General features: G+C 41.6%; 4 protein-coding genes and 2 non-coding genes across 12 annotated transcripts; 2 read left to right on the top strand and 4 right to left on the bottom strand.

Annotated features, from left to right (window-relative positions):
* Positions 1 to 226: 226 nt before the first annotated feature.
* On the bottom strand, positions 227 to 2,314 carry LOC120952152 (respirasome Complex Assembly Factor 1). Its single transcript, XM_040371318.2, has 3 exons — positions 2,079 to 2,314; positions 1,711 to 1,814; positions 227 to 1,649 (listed from the first exon to the last, which is right to left on the bottom strand). The coding sequence occupies exons 1-3, from the start codon at positions 2,184 to 2,186 to the stop codon at positions 1,454 to 1,456; spliced, it is 408 nt and encodes a 135-aa protein (XP_040227252.2). The 5' UTR covers positions 2,187 to 2,314; the 3' UTR covers positions 227 to 1,453.
* On the bottom strand, positions 233 to 397 carry LOC120954294 (U1 spliceosomal RNA). Its single transcript, XR_005751668.1, has one exon. It is a non-coding gene; the product is annotated as a U1 spliceosomal RNA (small nuclear RNA).
* Positions 2,315 to 4,071: 1,757 nt separating the features above from the next.
* On the top strand, positions 4,072 to 4,708 carry LOC120953750 (39S ribosomal protein L52, mitochondrial). Of its 2 annotated transcripts, none has more exons than XM_040373976.2 (3): positions 4,072 to 4,201; positions 4,259 to 4,392; positions 4,464 to 4,708. In XM_040373976.2, the coding sequence occupies exons 1-3, from the start codon at positions 4,153 to 4,155 to the stop codon at positions 4,647 to 4,649; spliced, it is 369 nt and encodes a 122-aa protein (XP_040229910.2). In that variant the 5' UTR covers positions 4,072 to 4,152; the 3' UTR covers positions 4,650 to 4,708. The 2 variants fall into 2 exon arrangements, with proteins under 2 accessions (XP_040229910.2, XP_040229911.2); XM_040373977.2 differs by having other exon boundaries at positions 4,078 to 4,201; positions 4,262 to 4,392.
* Positions 4,600 to 6,473, bottom strand: LOC120953749 (uncharacterized protein F13E9.13, mitochondrial). Of its 2 annotated transcripts, XM_040373975.2 has the most exons (5): positions 5,638 to 6,473; positions 5,494 to 5,576; positions 5,091 to 5,431; positions 4,890 to 5,026; positions 4,719 to 4,831 (listed from the first exon to the last, which is right to left on the bottom strand). In XM_040373975.2, exons 1-5 carry the CDS (start codon positions 5,708 to 5,710, stop codon positions 4,818 to 4,820), a joined length of 648 nt encoding a protein of 215 aa, XP_040229909.1. In that variant the 5' UTR covers positions 5,711 to 6,473; the 3' UTR covers positions 4,719 to 4,817. The 2 variants fall into 2 exon arrangements, with proteins under 2 accessions (XP_040229908.2, XP_040229909.1); XM_040373974.2 differs by having other exon boundaries at positions 4,600 to 5,026.
* On the top strand, positions 6,308 to 6,472 carry LOC120954293 (U1 spliceosomal RNA). Its single transcript, XR_005751667.1, has one exon. It is a non-coding gene; the product is annotated as a U1 spliceosomal RNA (small nuclear RNA).
* Positions 6,474 to 6,949: 476 nt separating the features above from the next.
* Positions 6,950 to 15,485, bottom strand: LOC120953745 (F-actin-uncapping protein LRRC16A). 5 transcript variants are annotated; one of them, XM_040373966.2, is made up of 20 exons: positions 15,255 to 15,485; positions 14,431 to 14,528; positions 14,276 to 14,326; positions 14,024 to 14,152; positions 13,870 to 13,953; positions 13,422 to 13,810; positions 13,250 to 13,347; positions 12,995 to 13,182; positions 12,832 to 12,909; positions 11,869 to 12,755; positions 11,544 to 11,796; positions 11,287 to 11,462; positions 11,028 to 11,190; positions 10,882 to 10,953; positions 10,717 to 10,737; positions 10,221 to 10,482; positions 9,380 to 10,156; positions 9,248 to 9,307; positions 8,684 to 8,997; positions 6,950 to 8,450 (listed from the first exon to the last, which is right to left on the bottom strand). In XM_040373966.2, exons 1-20 carry the CDS (start codon positions 15,289 to 15,291, stop codon positions 8,358 to 8,360), a joined length of 4,230 nt encoding a protein of 1,409 aa, XP_040229900.1. In that variant the 5' UTR covers positions 15,292 to 15,485; the 3' UTR covers positions 6,950 to 8,357. The 5 variants fall into 5 exon arrangements, with proteins under 5 accessions (XP_040229900.1, XP_040229898.2, XP_040229901.1 ...); XM_040373964.2 differs by lacking the exon at positions 15,255 to 15,485 and adding an exon at positions 14,634 to 14,778; XM_040373967.2 differs by lacking the exon at positions 10,717 to 10,737.
* Between the last annotated feature and the right edge of the window lie 107 nt (positions 15,486 to 15,592).

Here is a 15,592-nt window from a genome sequence, read left to right as displayed (position 1 = left end):
AGCAATTCAACGATGCTTGAACCAAGCAGTCTAGGAATTTTCGAGTAGAGCTCATTTGTTTCTAATGGTTTCGTAATCATTTCTTTCTCAGTTTTATTCTTATTCATCAAGGATCTATTAATATTTCTTCTGTATCAAATGTACGAATTCTGAAATAAAGGAGAACTAAAACATATAGCTGTCCTTTGCTAGTATCATCACTTCAAAGAAGTCATTGTAATATAAGTTTAACTCGGGATGTGCGCGGACGCACTTCCCGGCTACCAAAAATTGCGCATACGAGTTATCCACATGAGGGATAATCGCAGGGGTCAACCCAACCCAGAGTGCAATGGAAGAGCCTCGCCCTGGGGGAACCGCCTTGCTGATCACGGTAACCCCTATGCCAGGTAAGTATGCTTTCTTCACCGCTTTCTGGCCCTCCGGATCACTCGCCGACATGCTGCGCTAGCGATTGCTTACCGCACACACATGCGAAGGGATGCTAGCCGCCTCTTTGCCCTTATGCTCTCGCCGAGATCAACAGCTTGTCTCACCGGGCATACTTACAGCGAGATTCTCTTCTCATCGCAAATCACCACCATCACCATTGAAAGGACCAGAGCGAGATAGCGCATTTCTTTTCTCAGTACGCCCCGTCCATTTTTGAATGGGAATCTTGTGATTTGTACATTCAATTCATTGCGCATTAAACGGTTTCGGAAAATAGTAGTTCTATTAAATATCGGCCTGTATTTGAAATCTAATGTCATTAAAACCAACTCAATCAAAGGTGATAATTTTCTCTTCAAACCAAATGAGAGAAACACTGAAAAACATTTCCTTCATATAGAATTTTTTTCGTGGCGTTTTTTGGGAAAAATAGTGTTTGATTGAAGTAAAGGGCCGGATTCAAAAAATTCAAGAACCTGCGCCCCAGCTTTTTACAAGGATTGTTTTATTTCTAAAGATGATTATGTATAGCTTAGATGTTGTATGAGCAGAACTGAAATGTAGCATCTATGTTTGATTGTTAGAAAACAAAATTAGTTTGATTAATTTTTGTCACGATTCTTCTAAGTTGTCTACCATATAACATAAAAACACGGAATTAATTTGTACATAAACCACAAGAAGAAATAATGAAAATTATTGATCAAATCAAGAGAAAAGCAAAACATTTATTTGTTTTGATATTTAACATACAACTATCAAAAACGTGGCAAATGTATTTTCTTATCCACTACAATGAAAATAATATGCCCCAAATAGATTCCGGATGAGATGGTCTTGCGAACCAGATATGTATAATTGAGGATGCTTCATGTTGCCGGATTTAGTTTCATGAGTGTGTATGTAGTAGGGAATTGTAACAGTATAATAAATTAATCAACAACGGGTGTATTATTTTTCGCTTCAGTTTACCATTCCTTTATAGTTAAATCTTTTCTTTTCTTCTTTTTTTGCTTTATCTCTATATACTCTTTTCTATGACTACGCTATCGAAATGGATGCCGGTGTAAAAGATAATCCACGTGACCAAAAAGCACGCGAAAGATGTCATGAAGCCTTCTTTTACAACTTCCCACATGCCGCCATACGCATCCTCGTCAATATTTTGGAAGCTAGTGCTGTACAGATAGACGGCTCCACAATTCAGTAGAGCAAACCTGCAAGAAAATATCAGCTATGTTACTTTTACGACGTCAACACAAATCGTTCTCTCCTTACAAAGCAAGTGCGATGAAGCCTTTCAACGGAATGAGACCCATTACTATGCCGATGAGAATGCTGAGCACTTGCCGGGCCCAGTACACGACATCCAGAAAATCGTCCTGTAAATGAACCAGATTAGTATTATAACTTTGTAAGAGATAAATTATCGATATAATCTAATGTTGCAAGGGAGATGGCTAATGATACAATATTGAGGAATAACATGTCACATCATACAATACTCTCGGGATTTAGAGCAAGCAAGATGAGGTGTTGTAAAGATGTAGAAGCCAGATTAATCTATTTCGGTCTTGATTCATAAAATCAATGCCGAAGGGATGTAACTTAGCAGGGGCTTCTACACTAGAGCATGTGTACCATACCTTTTCTGTCCATTCTGAGTTGGGTTTTATAGCACGATTCCACACTGATGCGATGTGGGACTGTTTGCTTTTCGCCATTTTCTCGGGATTGGGGCTTTTAGCTACCATTGTTACTGATTAATTGAACTCTTTTCCACGACTTTGGTATCGCTTTCAAATCGGTAAAATCCGCAAGCCACGGTACGATTTGCTTTTTTATTGTTATTATTAGCCTGCGAAATTTTATCAATTATAAAATGACAGAAATGCAGTGACAACACACATCCCGTACAACGTGGCGAGGGTTTTTGACGTTCGAATATTGCTGCATCTCGCTCATTTTCTCTACCCTTCCTTTACGTGCCTACAGTGCTCGTTTCGAGGTAAGATTTTGTGCCCCTCTCCACCTTTGTTCATATCCCTGTAGGGATTATAAGGTATAGGAGGAAGAGAGTGAGAGAGAGAGAAAAAGAGAAAAAAAGAGATAAATGGATAGTTGTATCAACAGCGAGAGAAGGACAAGGAATATAATTGAAGAAAATAAATCGTCAGTTGAGTTAGAACTGTCAGCTGGAACACATATACTGTGAGTGCGTGGCGTATTAATGAGATCCGAAAAACCGTATTTCCTCCTCCGGTCACTACAATCCCAAGTGCCACAAATCCACTAAACGACCACTAAACGGGTTCTAAATGACCCAAGCTCTCTACCTAAACGGAATATAGAAAGACTTCGTTTAGAAGACGGCAAACGACTCATGCATTCTAAAAATAGCAAAAAAGCTGGTGGCGCTCTCTGTTGGTGGGATACCCCAACCAGTTGAGCTTCATCGTTTGGAGGAGAGCTTTCTCATTTCCTCTGTACTGTTGTATGGTTTCGCATTGAAGTTATGCATCGCTAGAACTAGAACGGCGATACGATTGTTTAAATACTAAACTCCAACGGATACCACCAGTACTGAAGCAAGTGAGATTTAAGAAATGGTCGTTGGTGTTGATACCCACGTATCTGATCACACGACCATTAATTTAGATTTTTGCTCAGAAAGTTAGAAGGCTATATAGGTCATGATAAGATGAAACTTGCCGAAACACATTGCAAGAAAAGGATAGCAATATAATGATGAGTTGTAATACGCCATCTATTGATCAAACCAATGAAACTGTGGAGCTTTCATTTTTTTTTCTATGGATATTCAATTTTCCAGTCGTTTAAGCTTAATCTGTGGCGCTTGGGGTCGGTATGTTCGGTTTCCCGTCAGCGGTTTTCCGTATGGTTCATGGCGCTTCTCCACATATCATGTTCGAGTATACCGTCTAATATGGTCCGAAGGATGAGTTGTTTGATCCAGTGATGTGCGGGTAAACCCGAATACTGCAAATGTCCATTAGATGCAAGAAAGCATAAGCAATCCAGTTTGAATCAGATCAGACCAAAGAAGCCTCAAAAGCCGACCCGACCTGCTGCACAAATGAAGCAACGTCGCTTATGATTTCTTGTTTCAATCATTCGGGTCAATCACGAACTCGTTGATTGCGACTCCAACCTAGCGCACCTGCTGCACCCACGGGGCCGAATCGTTTCAGATTGGCACGCACTCGTTTCCAGGAATTTATAATTTTTTTGGTAATTTAATTTTGTCCACCAACACAATCGCACACCAGCGTGAGCTTTTTGGTGGCCATCTTGAAACCTCAAAAACCCTCACAACGACTTTCAAAAATGCTCGCCAGCGAGGGAAAATTGCACCGATTCAGAGCATTGGCGCTTGGAGCTTGTGAAAACTGGATTTTGCCCTGCGGGTTCATGTTAAATAATTTTTTTTTTGTTTATCCAAGAAATTATGTTCAGCTGTTTTGGATGGCGATAACCACGCTTGATTATGAAAAAATGAGATCAGTTATGGACGCAACCCAATTTTAATTTTAAGACCAAAATGTTTTGCAAGAACGTAAATCATTCAAGAAAATGAAATCAGAATCTGGCCAAGAGTAACTACCACTGTGTGTCATCATCTGGCTGTCAAAATACCGTGTGTTGGATAATCAAAATAAAACGAAAAGTGTGCAGTCCTCTGCTTCGGTGTCCGGCAAAATGCTTCTGCTTAAGAATCTACCTATGTCTATGCGATATTTACACAAAGGTAAATGCTTACCACTCATGTTAATTACACTTTTGATAGCTAAACTTTATTCCACAGCAGTACAATCTGCTCGGGGCTCAGCCGTGCTAAACGGCGAAACGAAGAAGTGCGTGCGGAATCCGAACAAATCTAGCTTGCTCACTCATCTGCCCGATTACACTTACATGGATGGACGTGTTACACCTTTCGGAGTAAGTCGATGTCTGGATTTAATTCTAGGAAAGCACAATGACCATTCTCTATTCCTTTTTTTATTTCTCAGGCCAATCAAAGGAAGCGGATTATTCAGCAGCGCGAAATTGCTAAGCATATAGTGACACTTTCCAAAGAAATGGATTTTGCCGTAGAACGACATCAAAGAAATATGGCCGAGGCCGAAGAAACCAAACAAAAGCTGCTAGCCGCAAAGCTGAAGCCCAAAGGTCATTTATTGTTGCAGAAAAAATAAAGTTTGATTTTGCTATATGAATAAACAATCCCATTGCTAGCCGTTAGCTTGAATGTTGACACCGTAGTGTTTCTACACCTTCCATGAAAGTTTGGACTCGTCTCTGACAAAGCGCAGCACTCCAATGTCCGTTCTCTTTGAAGTGGGATCCAACGATTGCACCGTGAGCTAGTGTCCAATAGCTAGGAAAATTCGCAAGCGTCAGTCCAGATCCGATGATTATCGGTAGATTCGTTTTACCGCGTAGGGCTTGCAAATCACCCTGTTCAGCACTTGCACCAGTGGAACTTCCTGTCACTATCAAGCCATCTGAAAGGAAAAATTCAGCCGCACCTGCCGTTTCCGTTATTGAGACATCGCTTGTAATGGCGTGCGAACTAAAATACAAAATTATACCGGTTTCAACATCCTTCAGACAGCGTTACAAAGGAACCTTCGTACCTGTGCTTCTTTTTTATATCGGTTAAGACAAGGACATCCTCGGCATCGATTTGCTTTCGATAGCGTAGCAAAGATCCGGCACATGCATCCGTAAACCCTTCGTCAGCCATGTGACCAAATACGAATCCTTCTGCACGGATGAACTGCAACTGGCATACTTTGGCTACGGCCAGAGCCTCACGATTGCAGCCGGCTAGAATTTGCACTCCGCATGGTATGTCCGGTATTGTTTCTCGCACCGCCAACGTTACTCTGGTCATCGCAGATGTAATTTCCGGACCGAGGCCATCCCTCGGTCGAATGTAAGGAATGTCGTGCATGTTTTCAACCAGCACACCATCCTGAAAGGCGGTAGGTTAGTTTCGCTAACACTATCAAATAAAAATTTAGGTTAAAAGCTTACCACTCCGCATTTCCGATAAATGTTCGCTTCGGCTTGCGCTTCACTAATAAGTTTATTCATATGTCCTTTGTAAAGGGGAGTTCCTGGGCGCACAAAATATGTTGAAAATATTTAGCCATCAAGCTTACTTTATTCACTTCCTACCTGGCAGAGCACCCACGTGGATCATTCCAATGATTGGAAACGGTTTGGCAAAAAGTGAGCAAAATTTAGACATATTTAAACGTTTTAATAAATTGTTAATGTAGATGCAATTAGCCGGCTTTTTAGAAGCTGTGTTGATTTGTCGGCACCAAAACAGTGAGACTTGTGCAGTGTAATGTCAAAGTGAGTTGTTTACAAATACACAAGAGAGAACATATAATTCGCTGAGAGAAATGAGGCATGGTTTTCATTTGCTGTACACTTCTAAATCGGTGTCATCCCTCGAAAGCCAATCGATTGGCAACATATGCATTGACTAAATATCGTCATCTATTCATGATTATTCTCGGTAGAAATGTAACCCTGGCTACGAGGAACATAACACATGCATTTCCACGAAGAGGCTATTCACCCTCTACACAAATGAACGCTGCGTACTGAGAAAAGAAATGCGCTATCTCGCTCTGGTCCTTTCAATGGTGATGGTGGTGATTTGCGATGAGAAGAGTATCTTCGCTGTAGGTATGCCCGGTGAGAGGAGCCGTTGATCTCGGCGAGAGCATAAGGGCAAAGAGGCGGCTAGCATCCCTTCGCATGTGTGTGCGGTAAGCAATCGCTAGCGCAGCATGTCGGCGAGTGATCCGGAGGGCCAGAAAGCGGTGAAGAAAGCATACTTACCTGGCATAGGGGTTACCGTGATCAGCAAGGCGGTTCCCCCAGGGCGAGGCTCTTCCATTGCACTCTGGGTTGGGTTGACCCCTGCGATTATCCCTCATGTGGATAACTCGTATGCGCAATTTTTGGTAGCCGGGAAGTGCGTCCGCGCACATCCCGAGATAAATTTTAATAACATCAATATTGGTACACCTCGACTAAGAGCAAACCATGATTTTTTAAAAAATAGTAAAATGTTAAAAAGTAATGTGATGAGCTGAAAGTATCCCGATTCTATGGCGTGACGTTCTATACCATTTATGAATGTTCGTTTATCGACTCATTTTAGTCACACTTTTTCTATTCTTCAGTAACGCTGTGAAAGCGCTCCGAAAATATCAGCGTGGTTTGAATATAAGTTTAGTTAAAATCTTTGAATGAGAACACCAATCAACTTACCAAATGTCCACGAGTTAAATTCGCTTCACTGCCAAATTTAGTAAAACGCGCATCTCCAAATCCACGTAAGGCAGGAAATGACTGTTATCCGATATTCAGTCCTTACAGCAGATATATGGTTCGGTAGAATTAATATACGCCCAGTCATCAAACAATTCTCAATCCACCAACACTACAATTGCTCCTGGAGTGTATGGGAGCTCTTTTCACTTCTGCTATTTATTCGAAACGACCCACAAGAGTCTAAGCTACTGAAAATACATACAATTCATATTAACGTGTGCTTCTAAGAGTCTCGCTGGAATCGATTACAAACGGATGCGTTCTCTTGCACCAAATCTTGCACGTCCATTATTCTGGGACATTATATTGCAACGATGCTCCTCCGAATGTACGGTAGGCTTAGTCTTCGCTATGGGTATATATTTTTTCCATGTGGTACGCATACAAAACTTGGACCATAACCATAGATAGCGTATATTTGTGCTGGATCTTCACTGTCAATGAAATTATCAAACTTTATCATGAAACGGTCCCGAAATATTATGTTCAAATACGTGTAATTGATCTAGTGTGTGATCTATTCTACCATGCTTTATCCTTGGGGTTTTTATTCGTGTTATACTCGATGCCATGATAAACTATATACGATTAGCGATGTCTTTAGACATTGGTTACCCTTCTATTATGTTGTTTGTAATGATTTTCTTCTCTATTTTACTTTACCTTATTTTGGCACAGTTCCTTTGCTTTCCTTTGTCATAATATACACCAATTAATCGTACGAACTTGCGGAAGGACATAGACATTTGAATCGACCACTGTTACCTCTCCATTTGCATTGAGTGTCTTGCCGTATCGAAACGAATAATGTTTCTGTTTTTGACTGTTTACCAGACCACACTGCACACACTGTGTCATTATGTATTCTGCAATAGCCATTGGAATGAACGTCGCTATCCTAAACCCTACCTTCAGACTTTTAACATTCCTTGTTTCAAAAAAACACGCCTTCAAGTGGCAAAGAAGTAGACAAACATGCTTTCACATTAATATCCGATAGATCCTAATAACGCACCATTCCTTTACCAAATTTGGAGGACAATAATAACAGTCTTTTCATGAGCTACCATATGGTGTTGCGATAGTACAGCTAGAAAGTTACAATACACTAAAATAAAACCCACTGAACCTCACTCACGATAGCAGTGTAAATCGACACATGAAAACGAATAGCTACTTTTGAATTGCGCAGTCAATCTTGTTTGAGTAAAAATAATACTTTTCTTGGTGTACATTGCATTGAGTCGTTGTGCAGGCGCGTTACAGTTATTTAAAAGATCGATAAAAAAAATAGATCAACGAAAACGAACGTAAACCACATATATGGATAAAAGAAACCATCTGATCTGATGTACCCTGCCGTATCCAAATATCCTTTGCATCAATACTGTCTCGCCTCACAGTTCATTATACCGCAGCTCTGTGTGATGCTTTGCTGTGTTTTGCCGCACGTATTTACGAATAATGCCTTAAAGTGGGTGTTGGTAAAACTAATGTTGATTTTTTCCCATTTTAAAACCCTCCTGCATCCCTCCACGACATGCCTACACATCCACCGTATCTTCGTCCTTATACACGGTGGACTCTCTGTACATGGTTTTTCGTGATGATTTTTGCAGACCTTCAACTAGCGTCTCCTGGATGAAAAAAAAGATAGGAAAAGTGTCCAAATCAATGCCGTCAAATTGCAGGCAGGTATAAGAAGCAAATGGACTGAGACATCTGCCTTGGGTTATTAATCATTAACACCAGCAAAACTACGTGCAGAAACTATGATCGTGCTTAACATTACTGATTTCTATGAAAAATGATCGTGAAATAATGATGGTAAAAATGGCGAGTAACTAAATTTTAACAAATCAAAACCAACCTCAAACAAAGCAGTAATTTTCTTCCCAGCCACTATACGTTTTACGTGCTTTTCGTCCTTTTGAGGCACACTGATAGCACCGGTTTCCTCGATATTAGCACCCGAACTGATAGTCGGTGCTCCGTCGGAAGTAGTAGAATCACCATTTTTTACGCTGCTAGTTGGACTGCTACTGCTACTACTACTGGCACTTGTCATGCTATTATTTTTTTGACTACTGCGCCCCAGTATCGAGGATGGTGAGGTACGCATCACTGCCGATGCCGAGTGCGAGGAAATCGAACTCCTCATCAGCGAATTCCGCTCGAGCTCTACTGCTTGATGCAAGATGCGGCAACATAACGCATGCCAAATCGGGTGACCATCCGAAATCAAGAAAACACAAACAAAACAACACAAAAAGTGCGCAAACGTTGAAAACCATCCATCAAGGCGTACAAACCACAGGGAACAGAATCGTATGTAAAAAAAAGGTGTAAAATACAAACAAAAACAGAAAATAAACCAATCAAACTAAATTCTAACATGCAATTCACAATGGGACATTAGCAAGACATGCATTACCTCCAAGTTTGTTTAGTCCTGCCGCCATGTCCCTCACGGATTTCTTTTCTATAACAGCACCTAATAAATGAAATGTAGAGTACATTAAACTATACAACTATTAACATCAGGCAAACAGTTAATTGTATTTACCTGGAGTAATACCCAGTATACTTCCACCAGTAACACCAGCGGAACTTATAGCTCCGGGCGTAATGCCGACAATCGATCCTCCAGGTGTTTGTCCGGAGATCAGCACGAGATCCCCATCCGTGTCGATGCTGTCGACAGATGGTTCGTTGAATTCATTTTTCGATTCATGCCCTAGTACCGACCACGGACGGGGCTTCGGTGTAATAATCGGTGTTTTTTGGCCTGTGCCATTTCCAAGCCTCGACGCACCATGAGCTGATTCCACATGATGATTGCGTACTGATTCGTTACTAGGCGACTTACTTCCCGTTATAGGAGTAGCAGCACCATTATCGACCGGTCGAGACTCGCGCACCGGCGTTTCTACTACCTCCGTTGCCGCTTTTACCAATGGTGACTTGCGGTTAACAGATGGTGATACCTTTTCCAAGTTGTCTGACGAGCGTGAACGGGAGGTCCAATTCACTCCTTTCAGCAGTGGTGAAGAGCGATCCAGTTTAAGAGGTTTGCGTTCTTCCAATATTGGCGTTGTTTCGCCGGAAGTGACATTGCTGAATCTGCCTCCGTCATCGCGGCTCAACGTAGGACTATCGACGAAACTTAACGAACTGCACTCCTCGGAGGTGGGAGAAACCAGTGGTGTTAGAGTCGAGGGTGTAGCCGAACCTGGTCGGAAGAATGATTCAATTCCCTCGTTCACTACAGTCCCACCAGCCGTTACAGTATCCGTTATGACAGGTTTTTTAGGTGCTCTTGTTTTTGCTCGTTTTGGGCGACCTATGAATGTAAAAGAAAAATAATAAGTTTCATACAATTCTGCTTAGCTCATCCAGCTTCATACCTTTAACCAAGTGTTGCAGGGTAAGGGATTGACTTGGAAGCTCCGTAATAGAATCGCAACATTCGTCTTCCTTGGCATTGGACGATTCGTACTTTTTGGATCCACTATTATTGCTGCTACTACGCGACACACTCGCCATCGATGTCTCCGTGACATCGGGAATGTTAGCAAGACTTAGATTTTCGATCCCTAGACCTACTACCGATTGTGGTCTTACTTTCCTTGCGATAGAACGACGTTTGTGTTGCAATTGGGGTGTAGCCTGGTAAATAAGTAATTGTTTACATTAGTCGACATAACAATAATTGTAGCGTACAGCTAAAGCATACATTTCATTGCTATCAACGATTAAGCTAAATTAATAGATTTTGGACATTGGGACTACAGGGCAAATTATAACTGTTCAGCCAATATTCTGTAGGTCCATGAAGGAGGCATGCACAAAGGTAGAGTGTGTGTAAGTGTATGTATGTGAACACTATTCTATAATACTCACTAGGTTTAGGTATTCCAATTTCTGTTGAATGTGTGCGATGTGGTAAAAATGGGATGAAGGTAATCGATGAAAACGTGGAATGAATTTGAATATTGGTAAAATATGATGAAACAATGAGGTACATTTTGTAACGATGTACATAAAACAGATATCTGCTCAACTTACCGTCGGTGAATCCAGGCCCAGTTTGGGTAAATCTAAACCTCTCAGTTCAAAGTTTGCGATCGGCTCAGTGCTCTACAATAAAAAGTAAGCGCGATTAGACTAAGGGTTTTAGCGTTCGTGACTCAAGAGGATGTGAACTCAACTACCTGACTAGAATTATGTTTGCTCCCATCTAAAGAATGCAAATCGTCTGTGTAACTGAGTGGCCCCTCGGCAATTCCCAGACCTTTACGATAACGTGTTAGTGCTTCCAATACCTCATCTGTGGCTCGATCAGAAATTAGACTTGCCAATGATTGCTCCACTTCGCTATAGTGAGAAAGGAAAAAGAAACATTAAAACACACCAGCGTAATACTTGACGGTCCATGGGTAATGATGGACAGCACACATTATGAGACTGTACCTAATACGGTTCATAACCTCTCCTCCGGCGCTGTTTACGAGACAACTTTGTAGAAACTCTTCAGAAATTGTTAGTCGTTCCTCGCAACCTTTACGCAACTCGGTCAGAACTACCTGAGAGCCTAACGTTTTTGGACACTGCTCGATTCCAGTACGTAGCATGGTTTCCATCGTTTCCTAGAAAGTGATAAATTGACATATTCAATCAATTTCATGTTTGTTTTAATGATTCGTCTTTTTTCATGTTTGTTTTGTTACCTCGAGGTAGCTTTTGATCGAGTGATGGAGCTCTGTTTTCATTTTTCCGAGGCGCACCTCAATCGGATGAGGGTCACATCGTACCGATTCTTGCAACTTCGGTAGCAATTGTTTGCAGTTTTCAGCGTCTTCCAATAAACGCGATAGGCTACCATCAAGAGAGCTCTGGCGGGATGACATCGTTTCTTGGGTTTCAGCAACTAGCTTATCTAACACTTGATGAGTGGACGATAGTAAAAATCCATGTTGCAGCCTGCAAAATACAAACACAGACAGTGAATACCATTCACATTGATAAAAATACATAAAACAATCATAAATTTACCGAAAACCTTGTCCGTGTGTGCGCTTGAATCCATTTCCATTGCGGAACAACAGCTCTTGCATTTTTTTCATCAACACATCGGTACGTTCCGGATGCTGCTTTAGGCAAGGTGCAATATCGTGCAACGGGAATGGCATATTGCGCACTGAGAAATTGTTCTCTAAAGCATAAACTATGTCCGCATAACCTTGCAGCGTAAAGTTGTTTCGATCTAGTGCGATGGTCTTCAGCTTGTTATTGATCTGCAGCGCTTTTGCAAGCAACCGTGCACCTATGTCACCCATCAGATTTCCCGTGATGTCCAGCATCTGCAAATGTTGGTTGCTGCCGAGGGCATTGATGAAGTTGTGCAGGTCGGTCTTTAGTCGATTTTCGGCAAGTACTAGTTCTTGCAATTGAAAGTCTTCCTTTTGAATTAGATTTACCAACGAATCCATCACAGTGCCAATGTGCTTCAGCTTCATGCCTGTGAAGCATTTGCTCATATATAAAGATCGGATCGATGGATTCTTGCCAATAGCGGTAAGAACATTGGCCAGCTCGTAGTCCATGTTGTTGTCGCTGATATCAAGACATGCTAGTACTCGTACACCGTGAATGCACGACTCCAGCACATGAGCTCCCTGTGATCCAAGTGAATTTCCGCTTAGATCTAGATACAAACCGGCCGTCGATTCATTACAAGCCAATCCAAGCAGCAGATGTTTAAGGGCCTCCAATGGCAGTTTACAGCTGGCAATGTTAAGATGCTTCAGACTTAGACTGCTCGTGAAAAACTGCTTAAACGAAGGTGGTATTTCTTTGCCTTTCTTCGTACCAAAATTGTTGTGCGAAACATTCAAGTGTAGAAGATGGGTCGCGCAGCCACGTAAGAGAGCTCCAAAAACCTACGATTGATAAGTATCTTGAAATGAACGAATGTTCCATCTCGCGTGAATGCCAATTCGATGTGCATATGCTTACACTTTCCAATGTAGTATCCGTGCGGGAAATATCCAAATGTTCTATAACATTAGGTTGTGCCAAAAAGTTGTAAAGATTCTGCAAAAACACACAAAACATTCAATAAGTTTTCGACAGCCATACTGCCAGTTTGTGGTAGGCATGACATGTAACAATACATTACATTTCCGTCATCTTTCAGAATGTTACCACTGAGGTCCAGATAAGTCAATGAATTCGAAATATTCTGATTCAACGAAAGCGAATGAGCCAACTGATTCACACCTTTGGCCGTAAGACCGCAATGTGCAAGTGCCAGCTTCGAAAACCCTTTCGACATTTTTGCTATTGGTCCAGCCAGATGTGTAGCGCCTGGAAAAGCAACAATTGAAACATATTATTTTCACGTTACTGCAGCTTTCTTCGAATCGATTTGTACCTTTGTCCTCAATCACATTATGGCTTAAGTCAATCGATCGTAATGCAGGCGCAGAATTTGATATCACAGCAACAGCTAGCTTATGTATAAAGTCAGACCTTTAAGAGTGAATAGCAATACATCGAGCGTGTTTAAAATGATTCCATTATTTCCTCTACACTGGTAAACTTACTTTAGTCCCAACGATTCTAGATGAAGTTCTTCAAGCCACAGTGATCGCCGCAACACTTGCAACACCCGCTCAAGTGTTTCCGTAGACAATCGTGTATGAGACGCCTTCAATCCACGAAAAAAGGTGTTGTACTCTAGCGCGGCCACAATCGCCATCAGATCTTTCTGCTCCAAATGATCAAAGTCGCGCAAATTGAGTACTCGTGCATCGTGCGAAAGGTATATGGTATCGATGTCCCATGCTACCTCCTCCCGATATTGCACCGCATGCAGATCGCACATGCAAGCGTATTGCATGCTAAAACCACCGCACGGCCCCACATTGCGTGGATCGGATGGGCGCAATTCGTCCGAAAAAATCGAAGTACGCTCGATGGGATTCACATCAATCTGCAGAGAAAAATGACTTGAACATTTAATAGATCCTACTAAGCAGACAAATGGCTTACCTTTCGAATTATGTAGCGCAGCGGCACCGTGGGAAATATCTGCTTAATTGCAGATGATAAATCTGTTAAAATCACGTCAGCATTCTGCAAAAGAAGCAACACAAAAATTGAACTTACAAAGATGAACAGATCATAATGGAATACAAATACGGACCGATGTAAAACTTCCGGCATCGCCAATCGTTGAAAAGGAATAGCTTTTGTCATTGGTAGTTATTGTAAAATGCGTTGGCTTCCGACTTTCGATCGATTGTATATCTAGGTAGTGAAAGTGGCAGTCTATCTGCAAGGTGGTAAGCAATATACATTCGATCCAGTTAGTTAAGTTAGTTAGCAACTCTTATCGTATCCACCCGTATCGCAGTGAATGATAAAGCGTGAAATAAGCATTTGTTGCAACACCTACCCTTGTCGGTACTTTGGCTGTTAGAAGATACACTCGCACGGGCGTGAAAACCTAAAGAAACATGTCGGTTTAGTTGGATAGAAGTGAGTCCGTATCGAAGGTCGCGTCGCTAAAGGCAATATGAGCATCATCATTTTTCTAATACAATTACTTACCAAAACTCTGTTTTCCGTTTTATCGCTCTTTACCTCAAGTTTAACCATGTACTTTACAAGGATTTTGGTGTGGCGGCCGAGAAGTGTCTTCACACTCTCTGGAAGTTACAATAAAAGAGAAGAAAAAACAGAAAATGTTTCAGCTTAGTCTGCACTTCAGCCTGTACTTCACTCGTTGGGTGATGGGAGGCTTCTAACATCACCTGTAATATTTTTATTGGCACTCAAATGGATCAACTGCAAAACTTTTGCCAAATATTTCCCAGCATTTTCAACTATTTGTGAAGTCGATACTTCACTACTGCGTTTCGAAAGCATCTTGACCAAACGTGTTTCAAAGTTATACTGGGGTCCAGAAAGGATTGGGACACATCAAAGCGCTTCATATCTAAGTTTCGCTTATCAGCGAATCGATGTGATATCATTATCACCAATAGCAGAGACTTGAGGTGTGCTGCGATGTGCTGGCGTAACTCCTCAACAACACTGCTGATATGCAAAGAATGTATCATAACAAAAAGGGGCCTGGTTGCCTGCATAGTTTTTTTAAACAGCAGTGTGACTCAATCTGCTTCCTGGTTAGGTGGGTTGTGGCTTTGTATCGTACTCCAACAATGGTACGCCGTCATTGTCTGTGCTATTGAATCTTCATTCATTAAGATGAACCCCAAGAATTTCAGACTTTCTTCAACCATTGATCGGATCACAAGCGAGTGATTGGAAGCAGCTCGCACGCCGCGCTCGGTAATTGCTAGTCTTTTACGACCAACATTTTGGCTAACGGTGGGTTGGGTGTAAACATTTTCTTTGCAAACATTATTTACCATTTAGATCCTTCGTTAGCTGCGAACGGGTCGACATTATCAAGCCGCTTGGAATGCACGTAACAGGCCTGCAACTTTCTCCGCGCAACACTGTCTGTACCTACATAATTATCGCGAGTTAAAGCTGTATTTTCGGTGCTTTAATAGGGGTACGAACTGGGTGCAGTGATTACAAATTCAGAGACGACCTCTCTGACAACCATCTTTGATAATCCTATGCAAAAATTCGATTGTGTCTGTTGCCCGCACACTGACAGCTGTCCCTTTGGTTTAACATACCGAGTTCAGCACTGCACTTTGCAACTTGAACTGTTTACAGATTGTTGAAGTCACTCCAA

This window comes from Anopheles coluzzii, chromosome 2 (genome assembly GCF_943734685.1).
Source record: "Anopheles coluzzii chromosome 2, AcolN3, whole genome shotgun sequence".
NCBI lineage: Eukaryota > Metazoa > Arthropoda > Insecta > Diptera > Culicidae > Anopheles > Anopheles coluzzii.
This window is presented reverse-complemented; position numbering and strand designations above follow the sequence as displayed.